This window comes from Pipistrellus hanaki (assembly GCF_964339955.1).
Source record: "Pipistrellus hanaki genome assembly, chromosome: X".
Classification (NCBI taxonomy): domain Eukaryota; kingdom Metazoa; phylum Chordata; class Mammalia; order Chiroptera; family Vespertilionidae; genus Pipistrellus; species Pipistrellus hanaki.
This window is the reverse complement of record NC_140524.1, coordinates 100,603,242-100,626,983: the sequence shown is the minus strand read 5'-3', so window position 1 is coordinate 100,626,983 and position 23,742 is coordinate 100,603,242. Positions and strand designations below refer to the sequence as shown.

The 23,742-nt window shown below is 45.5% G+C and overlaps 1 protein-coding gene across 6 annotated transcripts in view; it reads left to right on the top strand.

The window, feature by feature from the left end:
- The window catches only part of FRMPD4 (FERM and PDZ domain containing 4), a 420,441-nt gene that overhangs the window by 336,836 nt on the left and 59,863 nt on the right, over window positions 1-23,742 (top strand). For 5 of the 6 annotated variants that reach the window (XM_084869812.1, XM_084869815.1, XM_084869811.1 and 2 more), the window contains exons 3-4: window positions 3,100-3,260; window positions 8,064-8,166. The exons of the other annotated variant lie outside the window; for it this stretch is intronic. In XM_084869812.1, coding sequence (XP_084725938.1) covers window positions 3,100-3,260; window positions 8,064-8,166 — 264 coding nt within the window. The remainder of the gene's footprint in view (window positions 1-3,099; window positions 3,261-8,063; window positions 8,167-23,742) is intronic. 6 annotated transcript variants of the gene reach the window in all.

The window sequence follows — 23,742 nt, the reverse complement described above, 5'->3', positions numbered from 1 at the left end:
CTTCACCCTGCAGCTCTCCATCCTTCCTCCCCATTATTTCTCTCCTGTGTGCTTACAATGGCCTGATAGGCCAGAAATCCTCCTCCTTTATTAGTTTAGTCTCTGCCTCTGAACACTGGCGTGAACAAATTATTTTCTGATTCTGTTTGCATTCCTACTGTATCCCCCGAACTGAGAATCCAGTGGGCGTGCAATAAATAGGTGTTAATTAAATGAGTGCATTATGAAGTTGTTTTGGAGAATTAAGTTGAACTAACATATGGAAAGCATTTTGTAAAATGCATAGCATGAAATTGGTATTTAATAAATGTCAGGTATTAATAAAATAATGATATAATAGAGATTTTATGAATGAGGAATTAAAAACTGCAGACTAGCATGTAGTGGCAAGAGGATAATGAAGCTATAGATGCTTCCAATATTTTCACTGACATCCCCGACAGGTGCTAGAGGAGCCCATCAGATGTCACCTGTGTCCTCTGAAAATCTAGAAGGGGTGCTGGACCCCAGCCTTCCCTGGGCAGGTGAATGGTCCCCACACCTTGCTTCACTTCTCCACTTCGGGATCACCTGGAGAATCTTCTTAAATATTGACCCTGCCCGGCCAGAATGGCTCAGTGGTTGAGCATTGACGTATGAACCAGGAAGTCATGGTTCAGTTCCCAGTCAGGGCACATGCTTGGGTTGTGGGCTTCATCCCTAACAGGGGGAGTGCAGAAGGCAGCGGATCAATGAGTCTCTCTCACCATTGATGCTTCTATCTCTCTCTTCCTCTCTGAAGTCAATAAAAATATATTTTTAAAAATAACAATAGCCCTGACTGGTTTGGCTCAGTAGATAGAGCATCGGTCTGAGGACTGAAAGATCTCAGGTTCGATTCTGTTCAAGGGCATATACCTTGTTTGAGGGCACATCCCCAGTAGGGAATGTGCAGGAGGCAGCTGATAGATGTTTCTCTCTCATCGATGTGTCTAACTCTCTATCCCTCTCCCTTTCTCTCTATAAAAAATAAATAAAATGTTTTAAAAATACCAATAAAAATTTAAAAATATGTAAATGGATCCTGGCTTCCCCCCTCAGCTATTCTGATGTGATTGGTCTATGGTGAAACCTGAGCATTAGGGTGTGTAATGCTTCCTGGGTGATTGGAATGTACAGCAAAGCCCGGCATCTTTGGAAAAGCTTGGAAGCTTTCCACAGAACTGGCTGGAGCCTCGGACCAGTCCTGGGTGGCTGGGGTCTGAGGGGACTGGGTGCCACCATCTTGAAGCTGTGGGTGCAGTCATCTTTGAGGGCATGGCAGTCAATTAGCATATTCCCTCCTTGTTGGCTGTGGGTACCTCTATCTTTGAGGGCGGGACAGTCAATTAGCATATTCCCTCCTTATTGGCCGTGGGTGCTGCCATCTTTGTGATGGCATGAGGGTCAATTAGCATATTCCCCCTTTATTAGATAGGATAATTATTATTTATTCAGAGAGGAAGGGAGAGAGAGAGAGAGAGAGAGAGAGAGAGAGAGAGAGAGAGAGAGAGAGAGAAACATCAATGATGAGAGAGAATCATTGACTGGATACCTCTTGCATGCCCCACACTGGGGATTGAGCCTGACTGGGAATTAAACCATGACCTCCTGGTTCATAGGTCCACACTCAACCACCAAGCCACGCCGGCCGGGCTGAAGTACCATGCTTCTCCACATGACCTGCCCACCTGAGGTCTGCCCATGTCCTTTGCTGCTAAGCACGTGCCACCATGATAGACATGTCTCATCTGTGAGCCCAGACCAACACCTGCAGTGTCACATAAGACAGCCCCTCCCCTGTGAGCCTGGCTGTTTCTAGAATGGTTGGGGTAGCACACCCCCAGGGCTAGCTCCATCGGCATGTGACCCATGCACTGACCCAAGGCCACATTCAGCTCTCTGGGAGCTCCTATCTGTGTGTTCGCCAGGAGCCCCATGGTTTCATTTTGCAAATTACATAGCTGGTCTAGCACTTAGCGCTTCTAATCAGAAGATGTGGTGGGAATTGCACCTGGCTCACTCACCTGAGCAGAGTGAACTTGGCCCAGTTATTCTTCCTCTTGTCATTGCAGACAGGAGGTGGGTGGGTCAATGGGCTCCATCGAAGGGGATTTTCTGAAAATGAAATAGGATAGCAGATGAGTGTCTGTACGCGGCCCTCGGGTTAGATCTCGGCAAAGGCTCTCTTTCCCCAGCGGTCCAGATCAAAGCTGCTAAGTGGAAAAGACATTTCCGTTTCGAAGGGATTTTAAACTTGATTGCCCTAGACAGAGAGATGTGCCTAAAGGCAGACCCTGGAGGGTTTCCATTGATTTTCCTTAACTCTTATTAATTACACACGAGGACAGCAGGAATCCTCCTTCGACTTTCTTCATTGCATCTGAACAATATGTTGTCTAGATGGCAGATAGAGTAGCATCTTTCAAGGTATTTCTTTCAAAATGATCTGCTTTTACTTAACTGAAGATTAGAGAGAGGAAATATTGAGTTAAGTGTGTGTCACTGAAATAATAAAAGTAATCTTGGCCCTAACTGGTTTGGCTCAATGGGTAGAGCACCTGCCTGCGGACTAAGGGGTCCCAGGTTCGATTCTGGTCAAGGGCATGTACCTTGGTTGCAGGCACATTCCCAGTAGGGAATATGCAGGAGGCAGCTGAATCAATGTTTCTTTCTCATCGATGTTTCTAACTCTCTATCCTTCTCCTTTCTGCTCTATAAAAAAAAAAAAAAAATCAATAAAATATATTAAAAAATAAAAGTAATCTTGGCTTACATTGCTTTAAGGAGAGTTCTAGAATTCGAACTAAGAACTCTACCCTCAAAAGAAGGTTGCCTTGGATAATGTGCATGCATGAACACTTCCTTAAGAGCCAGAGAAACACCAAAAGGTTGCAGGTTCGATTCCTGGCCAGGGTCGAATGGAAGACAGCAGATCACTGTTTTCCTCTCACATCAGTGTTTTTCTCTCACACTATTCTAGTAAGCAGAATAGGTTTTAGACCAGCAGAGAATGAAATCACCGGGCCATGGCCAGCAGACACTGACGTCTTGCTTCTCTTGTGTGTGTTTTTCCCACAGTCACATGACACAGGCACTCCCATTTGATGATCCCCGGTTGGACAGCTGCCAAATCATCCCCCCAGCCCCGCGGAAGGTGGAGATGCGGAGGGACCCTGTCCTGGGCTTCGGTTTCGTGGCGGGGAGTGAGAAGCCGGTGGTGGTTCGCTCAGTGACACCAGGTAAGCGGCCCAGCCCAGCCCTTGGCTTCCTGGGACTGCCCACCGTGCCCCTGCAGAGATGCCTACTGTTCATTTCTGCGAGTCTCATGCCAGGCTGGGAAAGCTGGTTTAATTTCCATTGCAGGCTGGGAGGGCTGGTGAATTTTCCCAGCATGTGGCTAGGGTCAGACCACCAGAGGGACAGAAATGGCGATGGCAACAAGGTTTAGACTGCTAAACCCATTAGAAGGCTCCCTTTAGGCAAACACTGCTCCATCATTGGTGCCATGAAAATGACCCGCTCCTTAATGAGTGCATAAGAGTAACCAAAGGCAGGCACTGACTGCATTTCTGTCAGCTCATGACCAACTCCTCAGTGAGAAAAGCAGGAAGTGGTGTTTAAGTTACTGTAGGACTTAGTCATGGATGTTGTTGGATTCTTTCACACAGATGCACTCCCCTCCCTTCCCACTAGGGGCAGAAGAGAGTTCCTTACACCATTGCTGTTGAGCAAGACCAAGTGACTGCCTTGGGTCCATGGCATATTAGCAAGGATGACATAAGCCAAGGTTTGAAAGATGCTTGAGCTTGTTTCTGTGGTCCCTGCGAGGCCATAGGCATGTCCCTCAAGGGGCTGCTACCCTTACAGCCTAAGCCCCAGAATGAACTCGGGGCAGCCAGCCTCCATCCTAGAGCTAAGTACCCCCTGGTCTTCAGTGGGACACAGAACTGCCCCCTGCGGCTGGCCTGGAGAAGCCCCTCTGTGGTCACCCCAAAGACCCATAACTAATTGAATATTGGACACCCTACTGAGATTGGGGGACAGGGAGGGATGTCATACAGTGAACACTGGCCCTTACAGCGTGTGGCAAATCTCTTAAATCCTACAATATGTTCGGATCACTTGTATCCTCCAACGAGAACTTGGCTCAGACATTCTCATTGGAGTATATGGATGTTTCACTATCAACACAGTTGAATATAAAGATGCAGTGGGCCGTCTTTTCTCTTTTAGAAACAATGCTCTTTTAGTAATGATTTATTATACACATTTATGTACTTATTTCAACGGACTCCTATGGACTTATCTTCAGACCAGAGCAAGCTTCTATGCTGCTTCTGGGATTTTGCAACTAAGTCACAGGATTGTTCAGAAGTGAAGAGCACAGGCTGTGGCATCAGACTGCCGGGGCCTGATGGCTTTGAACCCTGCCCCTGCCCCCTTCTTATGATAGATATTTTCGCTTCTATGTGAACTCCTCTGCCTTTCAGTTGAACGTAACTATTTTACATCATCTGGATAATGAGAATCATAATAGTATCTACCTTACAGGAACAGGGAGAAAAAGAAATGCATTAGAAGAGGGCCAGGTATATACACTGAGTGGCCAGATTATATGATCTCTGAATGCATAATAATTTGGCCACTCAGTACGTATATATTAGAGGCCCGGTGCATGAATTCATGCATGGGTGGGGTCTGGCTAGCCTGGCCAGGGGGAGGGGATATGGGTGGTTGGCTGGCCTGCCTGCTGACCTGCCTGCCTGGTCAAGGGGACAATTTGCATATTAGCCTTTTATTATATAGGATATACATTGAGTGGCCAGATTATTATGAGTTCAGAGATCATAATAATCTGACTACTCAGTGTATTTATTCCATAATGATATTATTATTTTAAACTCTAAAATGTTTGATCAGCTGAGCCTGTCAGTTCTGGAAAATGTAAGCAACTAGTGAGCTAATATAAGTATTTTTAGGTTGACTTAAATTTTTATATTTTATTATCCTATATAATAAAACGCTAATATGCAAATCAACTGAACAGCGGAATGGCGGAATGACAGGTCACTATGATGTGCACTGACCACCACCAGGGGTCAGACACTCAGCGCAGGAGCTGACACCAGCCTGGTGGCAGTGGCAGGGGGCGGGACTGGCAAGCAGGCAGTGCCAGGCTAGCCAAGGCAGGAGCCAGTGAGGGGCCCCTGATCGCCTGGCAGGTCACCCTGCAGATAAGCCCTGATTGACGGCCAGGCCTAGGGACCCTACCCATGCACGATTTCATGCACTGGGGCTCTAATTGGACATAATATGCCCCAGGACAAACACCAAAAAAAGGTCGACCACTTTCAACTCCCTCACAGGAGAATAAGTTTCCTTTTCACTCCTACCACTGCCTCGCCACTTCAGACTCCGTCTGCCCAGCTTCTAATTTCATTAGCTATGGCTTGCACTTTAGTTCTCTGTGTGATGTTACAGAGCTGGACACAGCTGAGAATATTATCCTCAAAATAAAAAAGATCTGTTGCTTTTTATAATAAAATAACACACATGGTTTATAAAAATACAATGTAGTCGATAGTATAGAAGAAAACATGTAAAAAACAAATCATCTGAGCGCTTCCTACTGAGGGTTGAGCATTATTCATGTACACAGAGAGCATGAGTATGGTAGACAGTTGTGTGCATATACACATATACTAGTACATGTACATATGTTTAGTATTATATGTGTGTATATACCCATTTTTTCTCCTAAGTGCGAGCACATTGATAGTCTGTTTTGGAATAGTAGGCTATTTTAACATATCTGGTTGTCAGATTCTCCTGGGAGCTGCCTTAAGATTTTCAATTTCTTGCATTACCTCACTGTTCCTTCTACCCCTCCTTGCCCCGGCTCTCTTTAGCTGCAGACACTAATACCTTCAGCTAGACAATTTTGAGAAGAGTAGAACAAAGTGAAAACGGGTCAAAGAGTACTGTCTCCAGTCATTTTTATGAGTGAAAATGCTGGTCAAATCAACTGTGTCTCTCATAAAACTGACTCTGCTGAGGTCCCTGGTGATTTCAGTGGCGTGACCAGATTTTCTATGCCAGGCAGCCCGGCCTTCAGACTAGCGGGCCGGTGACAATTCTTTGGTGTATGCCACTACTTAATATCTTGGAAGGAACTGTATGTTGCTTCCTCCAGAATTTTTGATTCAAGTCACTTGATTAAACAATAATATTTCCATTTGATTAAAAAGCATAGGTCAAATATAAGAGCATGTGGTATTAACCTGCAAGTGCTTTCCACATCAGAGTAGTTAACACCTATGATTCAAACAATTATCCTGAAAATGTTTCTGTGTTTGACCAGCATTTTGAATGTTAACCATTCATTTGACTAAATTGGAGTGATTGCCTGCATATTATCCAGCAGCCAAAAAGCGTCTCTCGTGTGATTTTCAGAATTCCATGTGTGAACACTGACTGTCCCCTCCACAGCTTGAAAGGAATATTGTCCCTCACGATAAGGGGACATGTTCTGGTTGTTCCCTCTCTTTTATGTCCCAGAAAGGAGAGAGTTTATGCTCCCACTTGAGCACCATATTTTCTGGCGTATAAGACGACTTTTGAAACGAAAAAAAGCCTGCTCAGATTGGCCAGAGTCAGAGAGGCGGTCTATTAAAAAAAGAACTGGTGTTGCCTCGGAAGTGGGGGGTAGTCTTATACAGTGAATATAGGCCTAACCCTATGTTTTAACTGTAAAATTCGGGGGGGGGGGGATCATCTTATATGCTGGAAAATACGGTAACACCATGCCAAGTGTCTGAATGGGTGGACAACTGAATTGCTTTGAGTTCCATGTTCTGGGTGTCTCACATGTTTAATTATTCAGTAAAGTACAATAACATCATTTGTGTTTGTTTTTAATGAATTTGATGATGGTTTTTAAAAATACACTAGAGGCCTGGTGCACGAAATTCATGCATGGGGGGTGTCCCTCAGCCCAGCCTACACCCTCTCAAATCCGGGACCCCTTGAGGGATGTTCGACTGCCCGATTAGGCCAGATGCTGGTAGGATCGGGCCTAAACAGGCAGTCAGACATCCCTCTCACAATCCAGGACTGCTGGCTCCCAACTGCTCACCTGCCTTCCTGATTGTCCCTAACTATTTCTGCCTGTCAGCCTGATCACCCCCTAACCACTCCCCTGCCAGCCTGATTGATGCCTAACTGCTTCCCTGCCAGTCTGTCTAACCCTAATTGTGCTCCCCTGTAGGCCTGGTCACCCCTAACTGCCCTCCCCTGAAGGCCTGATCACCCTGACTGCTCTCCCCTGCAGGCCGGGTTCCCCCTTCCCCAACTGCCCTTCCATTCAGGCCCAGTTGCCCTCAACTTCCCTCCTCTGCTGGCCTGATCACCCCTAACTGCCCTCCCCTAAAGGCTTGATCACCCCCAACTGCCCTTCCTTACAGGGCTGATCCCTCCCAACTGCCCTCCCATGCTGGCCATCTTGAGGTGGCTATCTTGTGTCCACATGGGGCATCCATCTTTGACCACATGGGGGCAGCCATCTTGTGTGTTGGAGTGATGGTCAATTTGCATATTACTTTTATTATGTAGGACTGTTTATTGACTTGAGAGAGAGAGAGAGAGAGAGAGAGGGAGAGAGGGAGAGAGGGAGAGAGGGAGGGAGGAACATCAATGATGAGAGAGAACCATTGATCGGCTGCCTCCTGCATGCCCCCTAGTGGGGATGGAGCCTATAACCCAGGCATGTGCCCTGACCAGGAATTGAGCCACTGGCCTCCTGGTTCATGGGTCAATGCTCAATCCCTGAACCATGCCAGCAGGGCCTCGGGCTGGTCCAGAGAGCCTGATTCCTTCTAATGTGCAACCAGGGTTGAAGACAGAGCTAGAATCCCAGATAGGGTGGGCTTCCATTTTGCTTATCACATCCTTTGCTCATCATGAACCACGATCAGAAGAGGAGGCTATGCTGGGTCGATCAGCCACTGTCTTCTCACCCACACTTCACTCTCATTTGTCTCCAGGTGGCCCCTCGGAAGGCAAGCTGATCCCGGGAGATCAGATCGTAATGATTAACGATGAGTCAGTCAGCGCTGCACCGAGGGAGCGGGTCATCGACCTGGTCAGGTGGGTGACAGGCTCCTGTGTGGGGCCCCACTGAGAAGGTGGCTGCATAGCTGAGGCCTCACTGGACAGAGGATGGGCTGTCCTGAGTCCATTAGGGCGGAAACACCCCCCTACACACACATTCCCCTGGAGAATGCCCGTGACACTGAACTCTTAACATGAAAAGCCACGTGTTCCGTAAAAACAACACCCCATTGTTCACCCGGTGTGGTGTTAACATTCAGAGTGCATGCACTTCAGCTCTAAGTGGTTTTGAGTCCTAGCTCTCTCTAGTCAATTATTTCTCCTTCCAAAATTGCTCACACAAATCCAGGAGCTCAAAATGCCATGCCTGATTCAGTGTAAGTGATGAGTAATTTCACATACGGAATCCCACAGAAACAAAACCATATAGTTCACTGATGTTTCAAATGTGACTAATTCATTATTGAACTTTAAAGTCACCAGCCAAAGGCAAAGGGATAATCGGGCCAAAGCTAGGACAGTTGAAAATGTGCTTGATTGATGGGTTTCATTGGATCGTCGGTGTAAATAACTTGTTACATGATATTCTTGATGGATACCAGGTCATATATTGTGTGTGATGTTTACATGTTCGCCAAGCATCTCCTTGGGAACCAACTGGAGTTGCTGTTCAGTGCATTTAGGGCAAAAGGGTTTTGACTTTTTGCAAATGGAGCTGTGCCTAGCCAATGGTCAACAAACTCATTAGTCAACAGAGCCAAATATCAACAGGACAACGATTGAAATTTCTTTTGAGATCCACATTTTTTAAACTTAAACTTCTTCTAACGCTAATTCTTCAAAATAGACTCGTCCAGGCCATGGTATTTTGTGGAAGAGCCACACCCAAAGGGCCAAAGGGCCGCATGTGGCTCTAAAACCATGGTTTGCCAACCACTGGCCTAGCCTGTTAAGGGGTGCAATCATCAGAACCCTTTAACCGGAGAAGGGCCTCTCCTACCATTTCTGCATTCTTATCACCAAAAGTCGACCTGTGCTTGGGGCCTGGCATTAAGTGGAGCATCCGGGGTTTTGCGGAGGTGGTCCCTCTCCCCAGCCTATTTGGCCTCAGCTTCACAGAGCAGCGCTGGCTGGTCCCGCATCCTTGAAAGAAGTGGGGGGAAGGGGAAGGAGATAGAGAAATAGACAAAGAGGAAGCTGACTTGTAGGATGACCAGCCATCTGGGTTTCAGCATAGAGAGGCCTGCATTTGGGGAAACCCTCAGTCCCAAGCCACTGACTCGCCCTACGTGAGTCCTGGCGTAACAATGGAGCCTGCGTGGCTGGCTGCAAAGTCATGCCTGTCCTCCCCGGACATCCTGATCTCCAAGGTTGTTAGTATTGGGGGAGAGGGGAGATGGGGAACCTCAGGGTGCACCTACTTTGGGAGCAAAGTCTAGCTCCAACTTCCCTGCGGCCCAGGAATACGGGAAGCGGGAGTGGCTTTGTCTTCTCCTGCCTGGGCAGGAACCTCACTGTTTGTATTTGGAATTACTTCCGTCCTGTGATGCAGGAGGCTGTGAGCAAGGACATACCCGATCCAGGCCAGGGGGCTGGCTGGCATCCTGCAGTGCCATGTCTGGGCCTGATGCAGGTCACACAGTCATTGCGTTCCCTCTGGGCACCCGCCTCTGTGATCAGTCCTCTTGATTCCTGTGCCTCGGGGACGAGAGAAGAAATGAAATATCTGTGTTTGTGTCTGCTGTGACTGCGTCGCCTGCTGCAGGACAGAGACAGAGCAAAAGCTATCTCAAATGTCATCACTTCCCAGCGAGCCTTCCAGGGCCTGGAGAAAGATTTTTTTAAATAAAAATTATGTTGTTGTTTTTTTATTATAGAGGAAGGGAGAGGGATAGAGAGAGAGAAACATCAGTGATGAGAGGGAATCATAGATCAGCTGCCTCCTGCACACCCTCTACTGGGGATGGAGCCTGCACCCAGGCATGTGCCCTGACCTGGAATTGAACCGTGACCTTCTGGTTCATGGGTTGATGCTCAACCACTGAGTCACAAAGGCTGGAAAGAAAGATTATTTTGCTTCTGGTTTGCTGCATTATAAAAGAAAATGGCATCTCTGTAAACAGAAGTCTTCATAGGACTTTACAGTATATGTAATGGAGCTCAATGAATATTTGTTCAAATAAATGAACCACTTAAAAGTGGGGCAGTGAATGAGAACTTGCAGTCCATCTAGCCTGCCACCTGGTTTTCACAGCCCATGAGCTCAGAATGCTTCTTGCCATTTTGAAGGGCTGGAAAAAATAAAAAGACTATTTTGTGACACATGAAAATCCTATGAGTCAAGGGCATATACCTAGGTTGCAAGCTCCATCCCCAGTCAGGTTGGGGTGCATACAGGACACAACCAATGGATGTGTCTCTCCCACACACATGTTTCTCTCTCTCGGTCTCTGCCTCTCCATTCCACTTTTTCTTAAAAAAACAAAACAAAACACAAAACAATAAATTAATGGAAAAATATCCTTGGGTAAGCATTAACACACACACACAGAGAGAGAGAGAGAGAGAGAGAGAGAGAGAGAGAGAGAGAGAGAGAGAGAGAGAGTCCTATGAAATTCATATTCACTGTCCATAGAGTTTGATTAGATGCTTTCTCTACCATATCAGAGTTGAGTACTAGTGACAGACTATGGCACGAAGACTGAAATAGTTACTATCTGGTCCTTTAGAGAAAAAGTTGGCCAAGCTCTGCTTTAGGAGATATTAAGGTAACTGATTGCATATTTTTTTTAGAAATATATTTTTATTGATTTCAGTGAGGAAGAGAGAGGGAGGGAAATTAAAACATCAGTGATGAGAGAGAATCATTGATCTGCTGCCCCTTCCCCCCACCCCCCCATCACCCTACTGGGGATCAAGCCCACAACCCGGGCATGTGCCCTGACTGGAAATGGAGCCATGACCTCCCGGTTCATAGGTCGACGCTCAGCCACTGAGCCACACAGGCTGATCTGATTGCATTTTCTTTGATTAAGCTAAATTTGGACTAAAACCCCAAGTAATAGGCCCAGTTGACTTCTCTCAAAATGGGGCTGTGACTAGGGCAAGATTCCCACACACTTGATAAAGAGACTGTGTATTTTAAAATGGACTGAAAGGGAAACAGGATGCTTTTGAAACATCGAGAAATACTTCAGGTACATAAAACTCTCTATGCTTTCTCAAGGCCATATATGTGCTAACCTAGGAATTTTGCTCTTATAAAATAATGTCTTTTAACGGGCTCCTCAGCCAATATGTGTTTTAATGTCTACATCTTACACAAGATAAATATCCCATTTTCTTAGCCACTAAGGAATTTCAGAAAAAAATACTCATCATTTGAATAACACTGCAAAGTTCTCTCTTTAAAAACGAGCATATACAGCCCTATCTGGTTTTGCTCAGTGGGTAGAGGATTGGCCTGCAGACTGAAGGGTTCCAGGTTTGATTCCGGTCAGGGGCATATGTCTGGGTTGCAGGCTTGATCCCCAGTAGGAGGTATGCAAGAGGCAGCTGATCCATGATTCTTTCTCATCATTGATGTTTTGTTTTGTTTTTTCTCTCTCTCTCTTCCTCTCTGAAATCAATAAAAATACATCTTTAAAAAAATGGAATTATGGGGTGTGGGCACTAAAGTTTAAGACTACCTTTGTGTGGCAATCAGGGGCAGATTGGTAAGTTCAATAATTGCAAAATAAACCATGTAGAAGGGCCCCGTTTAAAAATGAGGTCTGGCATGTATGTCTCTTTACCGGTCGCTCCTCATCAGAATTATAATGGAAAGTTAAGTCAGATCATGTTCCAGAGCTATTGTGTCTGCAAAAGAGTCCATTAGGAAGGTCACCTTTCTGTCTAATTTCAGCCACGCTTAGATGCATGCCGGTGCTGCTTAGTATAATAACAAAGAGCATCTGAGCATCCACCACATGAAATATGCATGATGATGTATGATATACTAGTGATAAGGCCTTCTTATGGGAAGACGGGCAAGCAATTGGAGTGAAAACACAAAAGCACAGCCCCTTGCTATGATGACAGAGCACTCTTGTCTCACCAAATACACACTTGTCGTGTACACGCTTTCTGACAATTGCAAATTAAAGAGCCTAGTAAGGAAAAGGCGATGATTCTGGAAAATGGAATGTGTTGGAAACCATTCTAATGAGAAGGGTGTTTGATCCGTTGTTCAGAAAGGTTATAGTCTTATAGAGCAATGAACACGAATAAGAAAAATGGCTTGACTCAGACTATTTGAGTGTCCCCTGGATTTTGTTAATGGCCATCGCTCACTCTCTCCTTCCATCTCTCCATTCTGTCGACGATTGAAGAACCAGAAGAAGTTTGAAACTAGGGCAAGTTCTCAATGATCTCATATGGCTGACATTACTGAATGTCTTAACATCTTGTATGAAGAAGGAAATTGGGCCCTGGCCAGATAGCTCAATTGGTTAGAGCATCGTCCCAATATATCTGGGTTGCAGGTTTCATCCCAGGTCAGGGTACATACAAGAATCAACAAATGAATACATAAACAAGTAGAATAACAAATTGATCTCTCTCTCTCTCTCTTTCTCTTTCTCTCTTTCTCTCTCTCTCTCTCTCTCTCTCTCTCTCTCTCTCTCTCTCTCTCACTATATATATATATATATATATATATATATATATATATATGCACATATACACTTGTGACAAAGAAATTCACACATAATAACAGGGAGCGGTACAAATTATGTTGAAGATGAATATGCATTTCAGAGGGTCAAGATATGGGAGTTACTACCTTCAGGGGTCAATAAGGAGGGTCAGGGACACCACAGGATTAGACAAATGCAAGGTTCTATACTAAACTAGTGAGTTCCATCAGTGGAACAATCCTTGATGAAGCCAGGAGGTCAACCCATTCTCCTACGCCATCTGCCACTTGGTGGCTAAGAGACCCTTAGACACTGAGCGGGACAGTCTACTGACCACCTCGGGCCTTTCCGGACTGGTGAGAGCTGTGTGGTCTCCCCCAGACCCTGGCATGACCGAGGCAAGAGGGAAACCTCTTAAGACCCAGCTGAGAATGTGTTTCCCACCAGCCAACAGGCCAAGAGTTCCGAGCTGAGATACATTTAGAGATACAAAGAAATGGTTTCTTTCGTACAACTAGTATCATAGAGGAAGAATGCCAGACACATGAATTAGTCTTATGCTTTTTGTTGTTTTTTGAATATATTTTATTGATATTTTTATAGAGAGGGATAGAGAGTTAGAAACATCGATGAGAGAGAAACATCCATCCGCTGCCTCCTGCACACCCCCTACTAGGGATGTGCCCGCAACCCAGGTACATGCCCTTGACCAGAATCGAACCTGGGACCTTCCAGTCCGCAGGCCGACGCTCTATCCACTGAGCCAAACCAGTTAGGGCAGTCTTATGTTTTAATGTTCACAAAATGCAGAAGGAAGGACAGCAGGCACTTTCTTTAATGACATTTCTCCACTCCCAGATGCTTTTTGATTCCACATACACTCGTGAGCTCATGCCTATCAGATTGGTCTTGGTCTAAATAAGATTATACTGTTTTGTTTTGTTTTGTTTTGTTTTGTGAATCCTCACCTGACAACATTTTTTCCATTGGTTTTTAGAGAGAGTGGAAGGGAGGGGAGAGACAGAGAAACATCGATGTGGGAGAGACACATCCATTGGTTGCCTCCCGCATGGGCCCTGACCAGGGCCAGGGATCCAGCCTGCAACCGAGGCATGTGCCCTTGACCGGAATCAAACCCGTGACCCTTCAGTGGGCAGACCGATGTTCTAGCCACTGAGCAAACCAGCTAGGGCAAGATTACACTTATACCTCAACATCTCTGCTTATTAGTATTCAGCTCATTTTAAGTCAGTGTTTATTAAGTGTGCCAAGTTATATAGCACCACGAGGTAAACATTAAAAATCAGTTAATAAGCCATTTGATAACCACTTAAAAGATTAAATATAGATTCATTTCCTCCATGCAGTGCATATGTTTAGACAGAAAAGTACAAAAGAAATTATAGCTCTTGTCACTCAAACAGAAGCAATTGTAACATATTATTATTCCAAATAAGATTTCACTTTTATTCTAACATCTTTGCCTTTTTGTGTTCGGAATATTTCCAGCTTCAACAACTGAGGCAAACTTCATTACCGCTTCTAGGTCAAATAAGAAAGGACCCAGAAGACAAAAGAATCGTTATTTTTCCCCTAAGTGAGAACTTATCACGGTTAAACATCCTTCCTTCCCTTTTAGCTCCTTGCTGCTGTTCCATCTATATTTTTATGCACAAAACAGTCTAAGCTCTGTATCTAATAAATGAGCTTGCTCTGTGGGTTGAGCTTTCTTGAATTCTTACAAGAAGCTTTCAGAGCCGAAACCGGTGTGTGCTCGAGGCATCTGGTCAATGTGTCTCTCTCACATCGATGTTTCTCTCTCATTCCCCCTCCTCACTCCCTTCAACTCTCTCTCGAAAGATCAATGGAAAAAATATCCTTGGGTGAGGATTTAAAAAGAAAAGCACCTTTCTCAGTCTCTCATTTCCTGCATATAATATGTTTCTTGAGCACAGCATGTGAAAGGCCCTTAAAATTAACCTTCCACTGCCGCTTGTTTTTTTCCTCCATAAAGCAAGTCCCTCCCCTGGGCCCTTAAATATACAGTATGTCTTAAAAGTAGCAGAGCTGTGATTACTAAGAGCCTTTCAGGCAGAAGTGACATGGAATTCAAATGCTCGCAAGCAAACAGTGAGTGTGCTGGCTGGTGGGACTGCCAAGGAGGTGGGTGGGGCTTGTCAGGCCTAAGGGGTGTTGGAAATAATTTTATTTTATTTTATTTATTTTTTTATTGATTTTTTACAGAGAGGAGCAGAGAAGGATAGAGAGCTAGAAATGTCGATGAGAGAGAAACATCAACCAGCTGCCTCCCGCACACCCCCTACCGGGGATGTGCCCGCAACCCATGTACATGCCCTTGACCGGAATCGAACCCGGGACCCTCCAGTCCGCAGACCGACGCTCTACCACTGAGCCAAACCGGTTTCGGCATATTTTAAAAAATATATTTTTATTGATTTCAGAGAGGAAGGGAGAGGGAGAGAGACATCAATAATGAGAAAGAATGATGGATTGGCTGACTCCTGCATGGCCCCTACTGGGGATCAGACATGTTCCCAGACTGGGAATGGAACCATGACTTCCTGGTTCATATAGGTCAACACTCAGCCACTGAGCCACTCTGGCTGGGTGGGTGTTATTGTTTTTTTTTTAAGTATTGTTTTTTATGCGCTCATGGATTTAGGTATATTTGGTTCTGTAAATCCATTGATATTATTATTGTTGTTGAAACTCAATTTGCTGAGTCTTTGGTAAGTGGGAGCCCATTCCAGAGGGCTGTTGAGTCCTCTGGAATTGCCCACAGCGCCACACAAGAAGTGGGGGAGTCCCATCCAGGCAGAGCAGGCCACAGGTAGCCATCAGAAGCAAAATGCTTGGCCCAGCTGGTGTGGCTCAGTGGTTGAGCATCGAATCTCTAATAATAATAATCCTGTTCGTGTCCTGCTAAGCTACTCAAGGTTTGGCTTGTGTATTTGTTGTTCCATGTCTGGAACCAGTCATTTCTCCACGGAGCCATAACTCCTTCTCGTGGGAAATGGTAGTTATTAATCTGAATGCCAGTGTGCTCGTCGATAAGGACACTAAGGCATTCACATGCATTTTTTTTAAAGTATATTTTATTGATTTTTTTACAGAGAGAAAGAGAGAGGGAAAGAGAGTTAGACACATCGATGAGAAACAAACATCGATCAGCTGCCTCCTGCATGCCCCCTACCGGGGATGTGCCTGCAACCAAGGTACATGCCCTTGACTGGAATCGAACCTGGGACCCATCAGTCCACAGGCCGATGCTCTATCCACTGAGCCAAACCAGCCAGGGCTCACACGTATATTTTAAACATAAAATCCATCATGAGTTCATACCAGTATGTCTGATTCAAATTCAGGACAGAAAGATTTTATGTAACCTGATCTATCTTACATTTTTATTTCCTCTTACTCAAACTATCTATCCCAAATCTCAGTGGCCCATCATAATTTCTCAGCTTTATCCCACACAACACACACTAGCCTCAGCATGACAGCGCTGTCACAAATAACCCGATGACAGAACATGTCTTAAAGCCTTTTTATTGCAGTTCTATCTGTCTTTATGGCGTATATTACAAAGATGTTCAAAATGCTGTTTTAAAATCATTTGGGATCGTTCCTGTTTGTGTCCTTCGGCCTCTAACTGGATTCAGGAGGGCAATAAATGTATTTTACTTACAATTGTTAAAGATAGCACTTTTGTTTATGTGTAAAAAATATAATGTATTGATTTCAGAGAGGACAGGGAGAGAGATAGAAACATCAATGATGAGAGTCATCTATCCACTGCCTCCTACACACCCCACACTGGGGATCGAGCCCACAACCTGGGCATGTGCCCTGACTGGGAATCAAACTGTGACCTTCTGACTCACAGGCTGATGCTCAACCACTGGGCCACACCAGCTGGGCCGAGCATTCTGCTTCTGATGGCTGCCTGTGGCCTGCACTACCTGGATGGGACTCCCCCACTTCTTGTGTGGCGCTGTGGGCAATTCCAGGGTCTTTCTGGTCTCTGAGCCATCACACCCCCTCCCTCCTGCCCCTCGGTTTCCTCCCACACGGATGCTGTTGGTGCGTTGTCTCCACCAGCTCCCATTTGCATGTTTATGGGGCTTTGCTACCACCTCGCTCGGTTGGGGATGTTGTCCGTGGATTTCTGGCTTTGCTGTGCTGGTTGCTTTCTCTCTTGTGGGAGAACTCAAGGATATTCTAAAACGATTTCACCTGATGCACATGGAGTTTGGTAGCTACAGATTTCATCCAAGTGTTATATTCTGAAGAACTGTTTACTAATATAAATATTCAGTATCTCTTCTGGTCCTGCAGCACTGCCATTTGAGTACTTCTCACGCATTCCCAGCAGACAAATATAGACACACTAGTAGCCCTGCACGAATCCGTGCACCAGTAGCTCACCAGTAGCTCTCTGCCCGCTGCCCCGCCATCCTGTCGCTCCTCCCCTTCCCCACTGATCTGTATTCAGTTGTTACGTGGTCTTTACAGCATAACAACCATTTGCATATTACATCTTTATTATATAGGATGGTAATTCTCACATGCTCAGGTGAAATCCTGCTTTCTTTCTTTCTCTCTCTCTCTCTCTTTTTTTTTTTTTTTTTTATAAAAAAGAAATAGTCACCTAGCATGAAAAAATAAAGCCTAGCCATTCTATTCCAAACAAAGTAGCCCGTTTCTCTGTGGATGTGAACAGTGACCTTTCTAGGGTACATGTGTAATTTGCTGCGTGATGTTTAAATGTTGAGAATTTGACATTTGTGGACATCAAACAAAGCCTAGTTTTTAAGAATGGATTCCCTGCAAAGCATCCATTCATAAGGGGTGGGGGGGGAGCATTCCATCCACCAAAGGCATTACCTCTGCCACTGTTGTGTTCATGCTGCGTGTCCTCCATGATCAATACATACAAGGAAAGCGTGCCTTTCACCTTTACTAGTAGATGATCGCCAAAGTTTTTTAAAAATATATTTTTATTGATTTTAGAGAGGAAGGGAGGAGAGAGAGAAACATCAATGATGAGAGAGAATCATGGGTTGGCTGCCTCGTGCATGACCCGCACTGGGGATTGAGCCTACAACCTGGGCCTGTACCCTGACCAGGAATCGAACCGGTGACCTCTTGGTTCCTGGGTTGACGTTCAACCACTGAGCCACACCAGCTGGGCCAGAAAAGTTTCTCTGTACCCTATGAATGAGGCTATGGAGGCTCAATGCAGTGTAGCATTTTCCCAGAGAAGCACAGAGCCCAGCATCAGGCCTGGATGGCAAGTGACACAGCATCTGAGAACCATTGTCGAGGGCCACGCAGGAGCCAGGCAGTACCACTGTTGACACAAGAAGGGGCTCAGGCCATGGCCATTGAAGAAGTGAATTTGGCCTTTTCCTTTGCCTAAGGGACAGTGAAGAGAGGAGGGGGGAGAGGAAGGTAGTCACCAGGCTTGTATCATCTAAACACAATGGTTCGATAGATCTTTTTCTTTCTTCCAAGTTTCATAAGCTGTAATTCAGAGGCACCATGGTGGTATCTGCCCACCTCTGGATCGAAAAAGCAACAGAATCAAGGCTATTTTAGGCATCTGTCAGGCTGTAATTGCCTCTTTGCTGGGCGAAATCTTTATGTAAGACTAATGCAGATTGGCATTTATTCCTTTGAAAAGAACATTTCAAGTCATCCTTTTCAAAGAATGAGTCTTATAAATGATCGTTATTTCAATATGTCTTGTTAAAGAAAAAGTGTTCCCAGTATGGCCTTCACATAGGTTTGCCTTTTAACCTGGTCTGTTTCTTATTTATTTGCAAGTTCCAAGAACTTGGAGTTTCTCTTCCTACTCTTGCGAGCTCAGAAATTATTGAATGGCATTGACTTAAACTTGTCCAGTAAGCTGGACTTGCCTATCCATACCTTCCACAAAAGTTTACCCAGCCCGGCCAGCATGGCTCAGTGATTGAACATCGACCTATGAACCAGGAGGTCGTGGTTCCATTCCCGGTTAGGTTACATGCCTGGGTTGTGGGCTCAATCCTAGTGTGGGGCGTACAGGAGGTAGCCGCTCCATGATTCTCTCTCATCATTGATGTTTCTCTCTCTCTCCTTCTCCTTTCTCCCTGAAATCAATAAAAACATATTTTTTAAAGAAAGTTTACCCAGATCATGCCCATTGAGAATGAGACTGAAGTGATGTTTTATGGAGAGAATACCAGTTGTCCTCCTTAAGCACTGACTCACTATCTTAGCTTTCTCTCCAAGAACCTGGCCCTGAGATGAGGATCCATTGCAAGTGGCTTCACACAGTGGCCATGCGAGGCAAGTGCCATGTGGGTAACTTAGGTGCAACCCACAGAGGGGTTCAATAGCTTCTAGGTGTCACCTGATGGTGGTCCCATCAGAGGCAGGGAGATGGAGCGTTTGCACTCCTCCCCCACCACATGACAGTCACTGGTGAGGGACTGCCCCTGTGGGATGTCACTTCCCAGGGGCTTTATGTCTCATTGCCCCCTCCATGCTTTCAGGCAATGACAGACGCAGTAGCCTGAGGGTTTTTTGCCACATCTCAGCTGCCAAGGACATTTTAGGGAGACGAAGGTGCATAAGCAGTTAAGTTCTGTTGTGTGTTCTAGAAACACATCAACTCAAATATCAGAGACCACTTGTCCTTAACCCAGCCTTTGTTTCTAGCCCAGCATTCCACATTCACTGACATTATCTCTAAAGAAGGACTTGAGAATAAATTGATTGAGCTGGAAAAAAAGCATCTGCTTTTAAGAGAAAACCATGCTTTTCTCGTCTTTAACTTGGATTAGAAATATGCAGCTAAAGTAGTCTGCATGTTTTGACTGGGGCTATAGATCCCCCACCGCTTGAATGACATTCGAAAGAGTGGAGAGTGTTCTAAAGAAATGATCCTATCCATTAGGACTGTATCTGTGCAGATGAGAGCCAAATGCACGAGATAAGCCTGAGTTCAGCCACTTCCCTGGGTGCCTGACATATGTAACTAGCACAAAAGTCCCCTACAGGGGTGGGGAACGTCTGACCCGTGGGCTGAATAAGGCCTGGAAAACCATTTGGTCTGGCCCTGCCAAGGCAGTAGGGTTGAGTTCATTTAATATTTGACCAAATGTATCAGGCTAATCTTTTTTTGAATATTTATCATTGAAAGTATTACATATGTCCCCTTTCTTTCTCTATTGACCCCTTTCCACCCTATTGTCTATGTCCATGGGTCATGCATATATGCATACAAGATCTTTGGTTGATTACCTCCCACCCACCCACCCACCCTGCCTGCCTTCCCTCTGAGATTTGATAGTCTGTTCCATGTAGCCACTGAGCCACGCCAGCCGAGTGTCAGTGGCTACTTTGGTGCTACAACTACAGAGTTTGAATAGTAGCAAGAGACTGTCTGGCTCACAAAGCCTGAAATATTTTCTATCTGGCCCTTAACAGAATAAAGAATATGCTGACCCCCAGGCTAAGCCACATAGGAAGTCTGGATGTTATTCTAGGAAAGAGAGGGAACCATTGGCGGGGTTGAAGCAATGCAGTAAAATAACTCAACTCGCATGTTCAAATACACCACGTCCGCCGTGTGGAGAAGGAAACCTGGAGGCAAGTATGGAAACAGAGAAGCCATTAGAAGTTCTTTAACGAATCCAGGTGAGAAGTAACAGCTAGGAGACTGGACCCGAGGAGTCCTGGGACAGAGCAAAGTGTCAGAGAGGGTGAGTCGGCAAAACTTGGCGGTGTATTTGATGCAGAGTTGAAGAGACTCCGTCAGATTTCTAGCTGGAGCACTGGGTGGGAGGTGGTGTCGATGACATGAGCCAACAGTAGTTGGCAGAAATAACTGAGTTGAGTAATAAGGTTAGGTTGCTCAGCATTCTCTGTTATTGAGTCATAGAGTCTGCATTGGAAACCAAATCATCACAATTTTTTGATAAACTATGTGGCCTGCCATAGGAATCATCACATGGGTTTAACTCAATTGAACTATTGCCTGTGACACAAAACCAGCAACAGGGAATCTTTTCACTGCCATTGTTTGGAGCAGTTGTGTCATTGGTCCACAAAACAATGGTCAGAGCAGCCCTAGCTGGTGTGGCTCAGTGAGTAGAGGGTTGGCCTGCAGACCAAAGAGTCCCGGGTTCAGTCCTGGTCAAGGGCACGTACCTTGGTTGTTGGCTCTTCCCCACCCCAGGTCCTGGTCAGAGCTCATGCAGGAAGCAGCCAATCAATGTGTTTCTCTCACATCGATGTTCCTCTCTGTCTTTCCCACTCTCTTTCACTCTCTCTACAAGTCAACAGGAAAACATCCTCGGGTGAGGATTAACAACAACAAATAAACAAAAAAGAAATGGTCAGAGTGATCGCTTTTTGGCAAATATGCATGTGGTGTGTAGCCTTGTTTTTATGTTTGACGAGTTTACATATAATCTATTTATCTATCTAAAAGCCAAGTGACTGGAACAACGGAACGACCAGAATGACCAGCCGGTATAAAGTGCACTGCAGCAGCCAACTGCCCTGATTGGGGCCCCAATTGTCCCCTGCCCCCACTGCCCATGGTTCCTCCCCCTGGATGGGCTGGGCCCCCCATCCCAATCAGCGGTGAGGCCAATTGGCCAACCTTCTGCATCCCCTCCCTACCCCACCACTAGGGCAGGCCAGCCGGATCCCACCTGTGCACGAATTTGTGCACCAGGCCTTTAATATTATATATAAGCATGAGCTCATCTCAAGCTTCATCATTAAAATAAAATCAGACCATTGACTAAAATGTCTCAGATGTGAATTAAATCTGTAGCCATATACACTATGCAGAGATCATCTTTGAGGACATACAATATAGGGCAGTGGTCGGCAAACTGCAGCTCTTTGGCCCCTTGAATGTGGCTCTTCCACAAAATACCACGGCCTGGGCAAGTCTATTTTGAAGAAGTGTTGTTAGAAGAAGTTTAAGAATAAAAAATTTGACTCTCAAAAGAAATTTCAATCGTACTGTTGCTACTTGGCTCTGTTGACTAATGAGTTTGTCGACCACTGATATAGGGTTCAAAATAGTTGTGGGGCTTTTGTGGTCACCGTAATATTTATTTTCCCTTGGCAGCTGCAAGAGACTCACCCACCAGCATTTCTTAGGTCCTTATTGGAAAGCAGGGGATTCTGCCCTGGCCGGTTTGGCTCAGTGGACAGAAAGCATTGTCCTGTGGACTGATGGGTTCCAGGTTCGATTCCAGTCAAGTACACATGCCTGGGTTGCAGGCTTGTTCCCCAGTAGGGGGTATGCAGGAGGCAGCCGATCAATGATTCTCATCATTGATGTTTCTTTCTCTCTCTCTCCCCCTCCCTCTCTGAAATCAATAAGAATATATGTGTGTTTTATTTTGTTTCTTAAAAAACACCCTACTGCAAAGTAGCCTTCTGATTAAAAAATAAAACCAAAAAACATATGCCCCAGGTAGTCAAGCATCTGTTTCTCACTTTGTCACCACTTGTCCCCTCTTTTCTCTGAGAGGAAGAGTCCCCCACCTGCCCCTGCAGAGCTGTCCCTGCATGGGAAAGGTTGCCATGGACACCATAGGTCTAGAGGCAGATGGTTTGATGTGGGAAGACTTCAAAGGAGTGACTCCTGGAGAGGACTGTGAGGAGAGAGGGTTGTTAGAGAAAAGGGCACAGGAAGCTTTAGGGACAGGACACTTTTGATGTGGGCAGAGCAGCTTGATTAACGCAAGGGGACTCGTCAGCTGAAAGGGTAACGGCTTTGGGTGTCTGGGAGGAAGCATCTAATGGGAGGTCTGGTCCCGCTTCTGCAGCTCCGGATGAGAACATAGCCGGCTGGAGGGTGGGAAGGGCTGCCCAGGCCCACACCCAGCCAGCCAGGGCATCCTCTGCTCAAATGCCCAGGTGACTGCACAGAGTGGCCGCCCAAAAGGACAGGGCTTCCTTTCTGTTTTGTTCACTGGTGCATCCTCATAGCCTAGAACCGTCTTTGACACACCGTAGGGGCTTGTCGCACATTTGTGGAATGAATCTCAGTGGTCTTTCCAGTTGAGATGTAAGTGGAGATCAGTGGAAAGCTACTGGGAGTGTCCCCGGTTGGGAGAAAAAGATGAGGAAGTTTCCTGGAATGTGAGATACGTGGGAAATCATAGTGTTTTGAGAATGGAAGCAGCTTTATCAACAGAATACCTACCGTGTTTCCCCGAAAATAAGACCTGGTGCAACTTTCGGAGAAAAAATTAATATAAGACACTGTCTTATTTTCAGGGAAACAGGGTAGTAAGATGGTTCAGATTGCTTCCAAACAGAACAGAGAGAAAGGAGATGGGAGGCGAGGGGAGAAGGAGTGGGGGGGAAAGAGGAGGAGGAGAAAAACAAAACTATTTTCCCCAAATCTGGCTAGTGAATGAATTAATTTGAAAAACAGTTTGAGTAATGGCTGTCATGAACGCCATAAGCCTCGCAGTGTCATCTCACCTGACAAAGTCAGACATATCCATGGAGTCCAAGATGAGAATTTTTAAAAAATATATTTTATTGATTTTTTTACAGAGAGGAAGAGAGAGGGATAGAGAGTTAGAAACATCGATGAGAGAGAATCATCTATCAGCTGCCTTTTGCACACCCCCTACTGGGGATGTGCCCGCAACCAAGGTACATGCCCTTGACCGGAATCAAACATGGGACCTTTCAGTCCGCAGGCCACTACTCTATCCACTGAGCTAAACAGGTTTCAGCCAAGATGGGAATTTAACTTTTTTTTTTTTTTTTCAAAAACTTATCAGCCTTGTCTTCTGAAATGTTCACTTTAAAGTAGGGGTGTCGAACTCAATCAGAGAAGGAGCCAAAATCTAAAATCCAGCCTAAATCGCGGGCCGAATGGTTT